This window comes from Meleagris gallopavo, chromosome 3 (genome assembly GCF_000146605.3).
Source record: "Meleagris gallopavo isolate NT-WF06-2002-E0010 breed Aviagen turkey brand Nicholas breeding stock chromosome 3, Turkey_5.1, whole genome shotgun sequence".
Lineage (NCBI taxonomy): Eukaryota > Metazoa > Chordata > Aves > Galliformes > Phasianidae > Meleagris > Meleagris gallopavo.
This window is the reverse complement of record NC_015013.2, coordinates 29534108-29547774: the sequence shown is the minus strand read 5'-3', so window position 1 is coordinate 29547774 and position 13667 is coordinate 29534108. Positions and strand designations below refer to the sequence as shown.

Below are 13667 nucleotides of genomic sequence, written 5' to 3'. Positions count from 1 at the left end.
TGTTTTGCATAAACATAAAACTATACAACATCTCAGAAACTCCTTTTGACATACTTGCTATGGAATTACTAAGCTGCTCACCAAGAACCTCCTGCTATTGCATCTGTGATGCCAGTTCCACCGCTGCTGCCCCAGCCTCACGTGTTGTTCAAGCGTTTGCAAATCAGATTCAACAGTTTTCCATAACCAAACATTTTTCCCTTATGAAAACGCTTCAGTTTATTTTCTTTCAGAGCCTGTAAGTACCTGGCAGTTTTCCCTGCAGAAAAACATCAACAGTCATAGCCCTTACAGCCCAGGCAGTGCTTCCGGAGTCCAGATGCTGGAACCCCAGGGCCACATGAATGCTGCTCGGGGTTACGCTGTCTACACCCGCACGCAACACCCATCCCAAAGGCTGTGAGAAGAGCGCTGTGCGTGCAGTGAGCACGCAGGAGAAAAAGGGAGGGAGGATGAGAGCTCAGGGACACCCTGCCCTCTGCTCATCCATGAGCTACAGGCAGGCAGGTGGACAACAGGAGTGAAGTTGCAGGGCTGCCTCCTTGTCCTCCATTGCATCCGAGTGAAGTCAAAGTGTTGTGAAAACAACCACCATGCAGCATTCTGAGAGCATTTTTGGATGGACACTCATTTTTGCTGTGCCACCAGGGACAGCAGTGTAAAGGGAACACCTGGCAGAAGGAATGCTGCAGCTCACGTGGAAGGAAGGGAGCACCTTGCAACAGGCCCTACTGACAGCCACGCTCTCACTCCAAATTTCTGTTACACTGGGACATGAGAGCCTATCTAGATACTTCATGTAACTTTCTATTAAGTGAAAAACAAAGGTTGTCTGTTCACAAATCTGATGCCTTATTTTGCTGACAGAGTCGATTAGAGATCTGCAATAAAAGGAGATCAAAAGAGAAAAAAAAACATATTTCAAATACTGCCTTTGACACTGTTTTCCGTATTTACAAAAGCAAGAAAGACCCTCATTAAAAACCATTTTATTATTGGTTTTAGATTATGTGGAATGGCTTATCAAGCAGAAAGGCCACATGTGGCAGGCAATGGGTTATATAACGACTGCAATCCATGAGGTGGTTGCCTAGAGTCACCAAAAGGTGAGGAGTGATGTCTTTCATTTGTTATGAGGGATCTTTCTTTCCCAGTTGTGGAACATGGCATTCCCTGGGGGAGTTTCTTCATCACAGCCCCATCACTGCTACTGGAAGCTATTCTCTGTTTGAGACTGAGGGACTACAAAGTATTTATGTACATTCTGCTTTTAAACACCAAGGGAGACAAGGAAATTAGGACAGCTTCTCTCTGGCACCCATTTCAGATGCTAAAGTTTAACCTGGCATCCAAATCAGGAAGGTATTAGGGTGGTAGACAGGCAGACAAGTTACTTTCAGCAGATGGGTGCTGAAATGAACACCAACGGCGACCCTGAGAACTCCGAGGACACTCAATGCTCTGGGCACTAAATTTGCAACTGACTGGTTCTGTATAAAAGGTGAGTGTGGGAGTTACTATGGTTGCAAGTGTTGTAAACTAGCCTTAATGGATCTCTAAGTGAGAAACAGCTACATCAGGTTTCTAAGACCTTCCTATTTGTCACAAAACCAATCCTCATGTCATAGGCATTTTAAAACAACTGCTGTATCCTTATAGTGATCTCTCTGGATGTTGAAAGGACAGGCAGTAACTCCAACTCTGAAGGCTGCAAGACGATCAGACAGAAAGAGGCACACAAACAACTCCAATTCCTCCATTTCATCTGGAATCCACTGGTTAGATGATGGGGAACAAATGTTATTCCCAAAATCAGGACGTGCTAGCAGACACAAGAGGAAATAATGCCACCTTCAGTATTAGAACATTGGGCTCCTGGCTATTTTGAACTGAAAAAGAAAACTTTCCTGTAGTTACTATATTGCTCCTGCTTTTGATCACCTCTCTGCAATAAACATTGACAACCGCAGATTAATCTTACTGCATATTACTGCATAAAGACCAAGTTATCCTTCAGAAAAACTGCTATCAGTTTTACAGGTAGAGAGCAGAAGATGAGGCAAAAAACACAGAAAACCAATCATAATAGAAGAATGGATAAGGAATAGTATGCTTCACATGTACAGACTTGCATCCAAAGAATCTGAAATAAATGGGTATTTTTCCTGACCATATTCTAACCCTGTTCACCATATTTAAATTTTTCCTTGGTAAGCAGCATATGAAATTTTGCACATTTTTTTCAGTATTTCTGAAAAATACCTAAGTCCAACTATCAATAATTCATGAGCAATATTATCCTTTCAGGCACAGCTATTGTGCTATATCTAAAAGACATAAATCTATTTCCAGTTAGCAAGTGGCCACAAAAAGCTACGCACTTTGCACACTGAGCAAATTTTAGTTAAAACACTGACTTTTAAAGATGTGTGATTCTCTCCAATCATATACAGAACATCAAAATGTAAATATATTTTGTTGCATTTGGGCTTCTTTTATCACTAAACAGGTATAACAGCTCGACATAACTATTACATTCAAGGTGTCTTCCTCATTTCAGACCTCAAAGACCTCCACAAACCCCCATTACCTTCACTTCTTTTCACTGTTTAAACATCCTCAAGAGAAATTTCTAAAGTTCATAGTAGAAAGCAGCACATAAAGATCCACTTTAAACCCCAGACGCTAGTAGGTCTTGCTTATTTTATAGTGAGATAATTATATGCCACTTCTTTCTGTTTCCTAACCCTCCTTTTCATAGCTTTCCAACACACAACACATTTTATTAATTACAAAACTGCTGCCTTCTGCTTGCATGTAAAATTGACTTTTTAACAGAGGGGAAAATCACATCCAACTCAATGCCATCCTTAAGAACCTTTACTCACAAGTGATTTTTACTCCACAGACTTTGACATGTGAACATCCAAGGCAACAGCAAATAAAAAATGAAATGTTACTACTGAGAGTGGAGACAGCACAGATAGTATGCTCCACTGCAGATCTTGTTGTAGAGCTGTCAGCTACTTGATTCTCTAACCAATTGGACGCTCCATTCAGTGTGACACCAAGAACGATCAAGGTTTCAGAGGTTTATTCTGTTTGGTGCCACTAACTCTTACAATTTGGGATTATCCTGTCCTTAAAGAGAGGTGGAGTAACTTTCAGATGTACTTGACCTAACTTGAGTACAAGAAACAACACAGCTATGACTCTACAAGCCCAGCATAGACTAATTAGCCCTACTTTTCTAGTGTGTTTTGCAATCAGAATTAGTTCCTGCTACCATGACTAAGCTGCTGTTCCCCAGCCATCTGGTTTGAAGGAAGCCTCAACTGCTACTGCTAGGCACACATTTCCTTAATCTTAGAATCTAAGGCAATGGAAAAAGAGATAATATTGTGCATCCTTGAGGATAGTCATTTACAGACTTTGGCTTAAAAAATTCCCTTTTATGTTACTGTTAACTGCAGTTCTCTTCAAAATGCTTCAGTACTGGCTAGGGTGAGTGTGTTCAATTCATCTTCACTGACGCGTTTGTCCTCCACTTAAAGGCAGATGAGCTGACTAAAAGTTCTCCAAATACATATGCTGAGGGCAGTTACAGAAAGTCCGTTATCAAACAGTGAGATAAGGGCAAGCATACTGGAGTGTTTGCTGTGGTACCCTCTCCACTTGCATCAAGGATAATCACAAAAAAACTCACAAAAAAAACAAAGAGTAAAGAACAGCAAAACCACAGCAGGCTTTTAGCAGGGCCATTTCACGTTCAGCTCCATTACTTTGAAATAAATCACCACATTGTCTTGCAGCAGAGAAAAGCAGCATGAAGGGCACAGGCAAGTAAACGAAACTTCCTGATGTTACTATCTGAATGCATTTGCTGAGTGTGTAAATTGTAGGCGCAGATTTCTTTGAAACTGTACAAATGGACAGCATAGCCAAAGCTCATCAAGAGAGAAGTATTCTGTGACCTCTCCTCTGTGTCCGTGGTGCTATGTACAGTATGAGCATGTACTAATACACATGAATTCAGGATCCTACTCTCTCTGCTTGTACTGCAGGCCATTTTCTACCCCACAGGATGAATCCCAATGAATAACATTGAGTTTCTACAAAAGACATTCTTTTCCTCCTGTCCTGGTGGAGGGGTAAGGCCCCAGCGTGACAGTCATGGTGCAGCTAGCTCCAGCAGGAGCATGACTTCACACCACGACTGTGTATAGATGCACGCATATATATCCACACATTCATTCTGTACAAATACAAAGGTACACATACATTTTTACATTCTTTGGTGGCAAAATAAAACAAACCACAGGGTTGCACAGACCGTGCATCTTCGCTTAATGAATCAGCTTCAGGAAAATCAGGGTTGCTGTAACAGGAGTTATTTTGCTTCTTTAAGGACTGTTCATTGCATTGACAAAATGCCATACATTTACAATGACTAAAACAGGGCACAAGGAAAGCCAACGCAAACACAGCTCACGTAATGACAGATAACTCAGCGAAAGGCCCCTCCTACCCACATCAACGCACCACGAGAAAAGCAGCCACATGCTTTCACTTACAAGCACTCATGTGCTTCCCTAGCTACTGTCAGGATGCTGTGCTGAGCCGCGGCACATCTTTCTCCTGCCTTGGCTGTGGGTTTCCACTTTTTGTTGCTTATTAAAATTGAACTAACAGAAGATGGGATGTTGGGAGCAGCAGACAAGGCTGGCACGACAATGCCACACCGAAGGGTTGTCAGCCCGTGTGTTTCGGATGACGGCTCTTCTCGTCGCCGCCTCTGGGATGTCAAACCTGCATCTCAGAGGTGCTGATGAGGCCCAATGCTTTGGCTTCTTCTGGTGTCAGTCCGCTCTTTAGTGTCCTTCTCACTGCATGGCCGTAAATTCCAAAAGGAAGGAAAATAAAAAATAAAACAAAAAGAAAATGCAAACGATTAAAAAGTGATAATTACAGGAGAATTTCAGCTGAAAAACACTTAACGTGCATACTGAATCTGATCAAGAGTTGCTATGCAACTCCAAAAAGTCAGGGGAAAGCCATTTGTCATTGTCAGTTAGTTAACAAAAATTCTCAGGATAAATATCACAGCATTTTAAGATTATTTTTTTTTCTCTATGACTTTATGAGTGGATTCTCAGTACACAGAAGGTATCGTGTGCTCCATTATCTCACAAATAATTTTTAAAAGAGCTTCTGGATCTTTATAGGGCTCAATTGAATTTCCTTTGTAACCATTTTAAGGTGTAAAAATAAACTCCCCACAGTTAAAAGATTTAAAATGTAATAATTCTATAGTTAATTCAAATCATTACAAATAATGTGCTCATACACACTCCCTTTTCTTCTGTCACATTCCCTCATCAAAAACCTCATCTAATCATCGTTGTCACTAGTAAAGTACATAATTTTACATGAATTCGAGTGATAAATCTTGGTCAAATTTTCATTTCTTACTTTCCTATGAAGTGCTCTGAATGGTAGCTATAACATAAAACTTTTAAAATTCGCATTTGCATTCTTTACTCAGAAATCTAAGTGACTATGTGACTGCACACGGTGTTTTCCTTGGTTTCCTACTGCCAAGATTTTCAGATAAATACACTTAGCTCAAGATGCAAGCAAGGTGCTCACTCCGAACTTTGACATTCTTTAAGTAGAAAATGCACATTTAAAAGTTTAAGCTGCATGCATAACATAAACAATGACTGTGTTGAACAAAGTATATTCAGTTTCAAAATAATTAAGTCTAGAGGAAAAGCTAACGAAAGGAATTACAGGTGGTGGTTAAGAACTTCTTGCATTGCTGCTATCATCTAGTGTAATTTAGACATCTAACTTCCAAGGATATTGACTCCATGTAACTGAAACTGGGTGGTCACATTCAAGGGTCTGGTGGGAGTGAGAGAAATGGATGGATCAGTATCATAAACAAGGAGATAACAGAAGGGCAAAAGATGGCATATCTGTACATCTGACACAATGCAGGTAGGACAAATATGACCTATGTGTAATAGACAAACCATTTTCATCAGTTACTGAGTTTAATTAACTGAGATGTGAGTACCAAATGTATAATTGTTCCACCATTACCAAACTGTTGCTTGAAAGTTTCTTTTCAAGATCAAATCCTATCTCCTGCAGTGTCTGAAAAATGACTAAAGATCACCAGAGGTCTGCATGGCAGCCTTTCTTGACAGCCACTTTTTCCTACAATAGGGATCAGCAATATCTTCCAGTTTTAATGACGCTTAGGTTAAAGCAACATAGGGTTAAATGCAACTCATAAAGTCAAAGTGAGTTAAAACTAAACAAGTTCTATCAGAAGAGCAAAACACTTTGAAAATGCTCTGGTCTCCAAGATTCAGAACACCCAGCACAGAGTTTTGCGTCACTCCTCATTGTTGGAACTATTTTATGTTTCTCAGATCAGATATTTGAATATCTAATAACAAATGTTCAATTCCAGATATAAGTGTAAGACCTTTGGACTCTATGGCCTCAGTGAATCCTACAATGTGTATTTCTGTATCAAATTAAATACACCAGTAGCAGAAGAACAAATACAAGAAAGCTGCAGCAGAAATTTTTCCCTCATTACAAATAAAGATTACCCTGAACTGCTCACCTAGCTTAGCAACTTCTCCCATCAGTTTTTTTCTGTACACTCTGTAGTACTTAAGCAAAGAAGGTATCACAGCTAGCTTAGCCATCAACACTGCAGGGGTGTTAAGAGACCCACATACACTGATTTAAAGAAGAGCTTTTAAGGGACGAGCCAAGCCCAAGTTATGGAATTACTAGCTTACTAGAAAAAGCCAAATGGGTTTACTATCGGTCTCTTAAAAAAAACTTGCACAAGCTTCCTTTAAAAAGCCATAATCAGGAGCTAAAATTCCACAGCAGAAAGCATCTTCATGAAAAACAAACAAGGGCAGAAACAACATTTTCTTCTTTAAATAAACAAGAATTCTCTGAATCTCCAGATGCAGATCTATCAAATGTATTACGCCCTTGTCAGAGAGCCTTGCATATAACCCTTGGATGACTACAAATTCCTGTAAGGCAGCATGTGACATGGGCCAGCGTCTTGTCCTGGGTTCTGCCACACACCTCACACAACAAATGCCAACCCCTGGTTTATACTTTTTATGCCACTGCTAAGCAAATAAGAATGACAGCGCTCAGTGAATTGCTGAGACACACGTAGCTGTAATTAAACAAAGCAGTCTCTTTGCATCCCTCAGTTGATTGTTCTTACTTATCCAGGTCTCTCTTATGACACAGAGAAAGATAACTTGGATTTAAAACATCTCAGTGACCTGAGCTTTTAGGGGCAGCAGTTCTGAGGAAACAGCTCCAAATGATGCAAGAGTTTGGCAGTCCTAACAAGACTGTCAAGCAAATGGTTAATAAAAAGCAAAGAGGTGAAGAAACTTGCCAGTGACAGAATGGTTCCCATAAACACAGTCAGCTGCTGACTTGTATAAACTAAGCATGTGGGGCCAAGTGCTGCAAAGTACTGTGACTATTTGCAAGATTCAAGCTGTCCACCGTCAGCAGGCAACGTGAAGGATAACAGCTGACAGAATCACAGTCCAGACTCAAATGACTGAATTGTCGCTTTCAGCCAACCAGACATAGATGAATCCACTTGTAGTTTGCAGGAGTTTGCACTTAGGGAGATGCATGTGGCTGATAAAGGGTATTGGAATCTTTGTACAAAAATTACATGCAGTATGTGCAATTTACTCACAGTGCTTTTCCTCACTGGACAATACAGCTGATGGATGCACATCAGAAGTAGCACAGGACAGTTATTCACTGCTCTCTGCACTGGCTGGTGGACTGCAAAGGCTTGTGGGCAAGGAAGCCATAAGGCAGCTGAACTATCTACAGGAGCAGGGACCACTCAGGGGGGTGGGTGAACCCTGTGATATGTCGTTATATAGATGTCCTTGGACTTTTTTCTTTTTTCTCATGTATTTGGTAAGGCTCCTTCACACTGGGAGAGGTCATGGACACATTCAGTCATCGGAATTGAATGTGGAGAGATATTTTCCTTCCATGTTTTACAGGCATTGCAAAATTACATTTTTCAAACTAGATCTTCACTCTCCCCTCTGCAGTGAACTCTGTCGTGTCTCTGACTGGACTAGACATAATATCTTGGCTTGTAAAACTCTTGGCCTGCTGCAGATCGCATTAAACTGAGTTATGGAATGTATTTTGGAGGCAGTGACAATAAAAATAAGGCTTTCAAATGACCTTTTAGGTTCTTTAAGCAATTTTTAAAATGTTTGCTAAAGAAACATAACAGAGAGAGAAAATAATTTCTGCTCTTGCCTCAATCAGGGCCTGCTGAGATTCTATAACCAAGAAACCAAATGTTGTTTTTATGGGGTCAGAGGGTATGATATTCTTTGTTAATCAGGAAATCTAGAATTTTATTTTATATCTTGGCAGAATGCAGCGTGCTTATGAGGGACTTGATGAATTTGACTATGCCCGCTGGGTCAGAATCTGCACAGACATACGGCCCTCAAAGAACATGGGGATGTTTTTAAAAAGGCGATTCCCTAAGTGTAGTTTTGTCAGATACTATGATTGAGGGGCTGGTGGCTCTTTAAAAGGCAAACGGTGCTCCTGATTTCCCCTCCTACTTTGTTGTTGCTGTTTAATTTCTTATTTTTCAAGATGCAACAAACAGTCAAGAATACTCTACCTGGTGACATTTATTCTTACATTTGCAATGGATTCTGGAATGTGTATATAACACTTGTATGGCAAAGGCATTTGCAACGCAGAATATTCTCTGCATAGATAGGACCATTTTCCTCCTTGAGAAGTTGCGGAGTTCGTGTCCCTCTTACTATAAAATATGTGGCAGCCACAGAACTTTCCTCTAGGCCCAGATGCAAAGGTAATGCAGCCACTACTTGCTATTTGGCATAAAGAAAATTCTAGGTGGCTGCAAATTACACAGCAAGGACAGCAGGAAAGCAGATTATAAGAGGCAATACAGACTAGCTCCACTATATCATTTCATTTCATTTATCCTAATTTTATTTTTTGTTACCCTTTGAAAATGCAGCCTGCACGCCCAGTCTACTTTCTCATATATTGAATACATTGCCTTGGACTTTACTGCAGTGAGTTTGCCAATGGCAATTTGCAACACAAAAGCACAATCTGAACACTCTTGATCACGTTTGTTCCTTTTTTTTTAAATCTTTTTCTGCATTTGTGTATTATTATATCATTGTCTACATAAGCCATACTTATGCTTAGTAACACGCATATCGTTGCACAATATGAGTAGGCCTAGATTTGTAAAAAAAAAAAAAAATAGTAAAAGAATGATGTGTAGAGATTTTCTTACAGTGATTTGTAGGTGAGTTTTTTGCAGGAACCTCTCTGAAGAAGTAAAGCCAACTGATACACGGTCTTTGCCAGGGAGAGCCGCACTTAGAGCTCCAGGAGACAATGTATGACTGCCCTGCAGTTCTGCTTCATTGATGGCACAAGTCTCACCTAATAAGAAACAGTAGTGCAGCCACTACCCGGCTATCTGTGACATAAAGAGGAGTCTGGCATTGTTGATGGACAAAGTGACATACTCTAACTTGTTCCTCTCTGGGCAGCTTATGATTCAAGGAACAAAAAGTAATATTACTTTAAACACCATGAAGATACTGTCATATACTGACATAACTCCTTTCTTGAAAACTTCCCATGACAAAAAAATGGACTCTAATTTTTAGGAGTTCTATGAACTAAATTAAAAGCAATCCTGCTGCCACCTCCTTCGTCATTTCTCCCACTTAAATCATCAGTCAGAAGTGATTCCACTATTAATAGGTGAAGTATCAAGAATAAAGAGCTCAGTAACAACTGAGTCTGGATGTAAGCACTATCTAAGGCTAGATCATACATTAACAATGCACAGGACAAAAAAGGCAGAATATAGGATACAGAAAGTAAGCTATCTAACACAAGTGCTTTGGACATGTAGCCTTTAAATTCCATTTTCAAAGTTTAAAATGACTTGAAGTCTATTTGAAAGTGATATATGACTAAGTAACGGACTTTCACTAAGGGGGTAGCTCAGGCTTATAAACAAAGTGCTCGGGAGTGACTTGGCAGGGAAGTGTGACCATGTTTGAATATGCTGTTCTGGGGAACTCAGATCAATTATCTCCATCAGGAATTTGTGCTGGAAAATACAACAGCAGAAGGAATCATCTCCACAGGCCCATCAGATTAAAAATAACTACAATCACAACAATCCTGTAGTTATGCTGATCAGGTGGCATTGTTCTGCCTAGAGAAAGCCATATATATACACACACACATATGTACACTTTTTGACTGAAGCAAGATAATTGTATAGTAGCTTTGTGTGAAGCTTTTTTTTCTTTTAATTCTCCTAACAAAGATGCATCTGACCCTTGCATTCAAGTGAAAATTCCTGCTTACAGAGATCCTCGTGTTGCACTTCTTTGTGGCAGCAGAGGGCTCTCTTTGGCAGCTATGGTATTGCAGTAGTCTTCTAGAAAACTGCATGAGACACCATGTCTGTTACTGCACTTCTTTTATAAGGAGACTTGTAAAGCAACCTTCTACCTCCTTATCTTTTCTTGGTCCCGGATGAAGTGCTTTCCAAAACAGTGTAAAACTTGAAAGCTTTACAGAAAGAAAGAAAAAACTTACAGAAGAAAAAAACTTACAGAAAGAAACAAAACAAAATGTATATTCTATCAACAGAAGGCTGACAGTGTGTAACTCAACCACTTATTAGTTTTTTAACTTAATTATCCCAATTTTGGGAATAACTCTTGTAACAAAAATTCAAAAGCCTTGAAATATATCTTAAATTATGCCACCTAAAAAGAAACAGTGTACTATACATGCATTCACTGACACATTGAATAGCAAACTGGTGAAAGTGAAATTAACTATTTGTATCTCTTGGAAAATGCAAACTAATGATGTAAAATCAGCTTTCTTTTCTACAGAACTACACTTGAATAAACACCAAAAACATAAATTACATTAAAAAAATAAAAGAAAAAGTTTATACAAAAATTATGTGATCAGGGAACATGAACAGCTTGATCTCCTACATATACGGACATAATTTGCTTTTTACCACCTGCCCATCAGTTTCTCCCATGTTGCCTTTGGCTCTTCCTCATAACAAAGAAAGTGCCATTTGGGTAAGAAGACATGGCCAGAACAATTCCAGCACCTATAAATCTTTGTCAAGAAGGGCAGGAAAAGTTGCAGATCACTCTTATTTTTGATTCTCCCAATGCTGAGACACAGCGGAAGGATGTGGCAATGGTCTGGCTCAGCTGTGGGATTCTGCTGAGCAATGGGCTTCATTTGCCAGTGTTTTATTCTGTGCTAAGACCAAAATCCAAGCTGTGGCCACCTCTTCCTCCACGAAGCAGCATGTCTGGACAAGATGTGATCACACAAAGTGGTGGTCACTCTAAAATAACTAGGGACAAGTCACTGCAGCAGCAGTTTTCTCCTTATACCTACATCATCTTCTCTGTGCTTGTGTTCATAATGTAACACATATGAATGTCTTTATGGTGCTCAACATCTTTGTCTTCTCTCTGCAAGGACAAATTGCTGTAAAAATTGCGTTTTAATTCTGAATTCCCAGATCAATGCAGTGTTTTCTCACTATTCATTTCCACCTGCTGTATCAAAATAAAGCTGCCTAATATTGAACAAATACCATACTGCATAGGATCTCTGAACACTGGTAATAGAATTCAAAGCAAAATTAAGGAGATTTTAATGATACAGGTATGTTACTTTTCAATCTGACTTTCCCAGTATAAGAAAAATAAAGCTGCTTCAAGCAGTATGAGCCCCATATAAAAAAATTTGCATCAGAATAAAATTCATTACAGAAATGACTCATAGATTCCTCTAAAACAGTGACTGGAAAATGAATTTAAGCCTCTCTTACAAGTAATTTTTTACTAGACTTTTAGAGCAGGCTTTCATGAAATTTTTTGTTCTGAAAGATACCTCATGTGGAACTGTACAGAATTATTCTACCTGTCCATTTCTTTCTCCTACAGCTGTTGATACTGGCCTCTGGCAGTGGTGAGGCAAAGGACTACAAAGGCCTCACCCTGATGGATTACATCCATTGCTACCATTTACTGTGGTCAGCTGTAAGCCCATTAATTAATTATTATTAATATTGTTTTTTAAATTACTGTTATTATTTTACTGTAGGCCATTCAGCACAGTTTTGTCACTCTTGCAAAGATTGTGCCATCCTAAGGATGAAACAATGTACTACTTAAAAGGCATCCAAAAGACACAAATTATCTTGGCATCTCGGGGAGATAACCTCCCAGCTGCCAGAGCTTTAAGAGTTTTATCTCACATTCTGCTTTCATTCAATAATTAGATTTTTATTAACTGGGTGTTGATCTTCTGAAGGCTCAATAGTGAGGACAAACAGACTTAATACAATCAGTGAAATATTCACTTTTTCTAAAAACAATGAATTGTTGATAAATGTGCATCACTAACTAGATTACTCTCTCTTCGAACTTCTGATAGGATCCTCTTATTCAAATCCTAAATAATTCATTGCAAATTCTAAGTAAACTTGCTATTCTTTAAAGTATTTTATATAGACCTTCTTCTTGTAAGGTTTCTTTCTTTTCTTTTTTTTTAAGCATAATTTCCATTAACTCCTGCTTTTAGTCTGGCCATAAATACCAGAACAGTCTCCCTCCTGGTATTTTGGCAGTTTTGTGTCTTTTCATAGCCAGAAAAAGTAAGTGAAGTGACATGAAAATAAAAAATAATGAAAAAAAAAAGAAAAGAAAAGAAAAGAAAAAGTTAACCAAAGCACACTATGATTTCCAAATAAAAATTACACACTTCCGGATTCAAATAGACTCCCACCTATTATTTTTATTATTTTGTTTGCTTATAAACATGTCTATTCCAAAGCAGCACTGCATCTGTTATTAAAACTTGTCTAAAACCTGTTTCCAAGCCTGGTCCTTTGGCAGAATTCTTTCCCTTATTTTGGCACATGATGACAGCATGCTTACTCCCATTTCACTTTTACTGAAGGTGGAATTTAGCAGAAATACCTGACCTGGGATGTTCTGCAGTTAAACTTAATCCATCAGCCCTGAGCTTATTCGTGTAGGATTCAGATAATCTTGATTCAACTCCTATCTCCTCCACAGTCCCCTTGTACAAATCTGACAGATTACCTGAGTCACTTCTCAGATCCATTTCACCAAAAAGACTGTAAGAATGTTTTACTCTCCACAAGCCATTACGCAAATAAATAAATGATTAAATCTTTACGAGATGTAACTATATCCCAGAAGTCAGTTAGCAGGTATATTTTGGGGCTAGCGTATGATTCCAACATCTAACAAAAGAATAAGACATCATGGAGGTGTTCAAGGCCAGGCTGGATGCAGCCTCGGGCAGCCTGGTCTAGTATTAGATATGGCGGTTGGTGGCCCTACCTGTGGCAGGAGGGTTGGAACTTGATGATCCTTGGGGTACCTTCCAACCTGGGCCATTCTATGACTCTATGCCTCTCCTGTCTCTTTTCTAAATATCACAAATAATTTGATCAAGTCATT

General features: G+C 39.2%; 1 protein-coding gene across 11 annotated transcripts in view; it reads right to left on the bottom strand.

Annotated features, from left to right (window-relative positions):
• Positions 1–2: 2 nt before the first annotated feature.
• Positions 3–13667, bottom strand: part of FHOD3 (formin homology 2 domain containing 3) — a 370085-nt gene continuing 356420 nt past the window's right edge. For all 11 annotated transcript variants that reach the window (XM_010708572.2, XM_031552794.1, XM_010708574.2 and 8 more), the window contains one exon: positions 3–4886. In XM_010708572.2, the coding sequence (XP_010706874.1) occupies positions 4804–4886 (83 nt within the window). In that variant the 3' untranslated portion in view covers positions 3–4803. The remainder of the gene's footprint in view (positions 4887–13667) is intronic.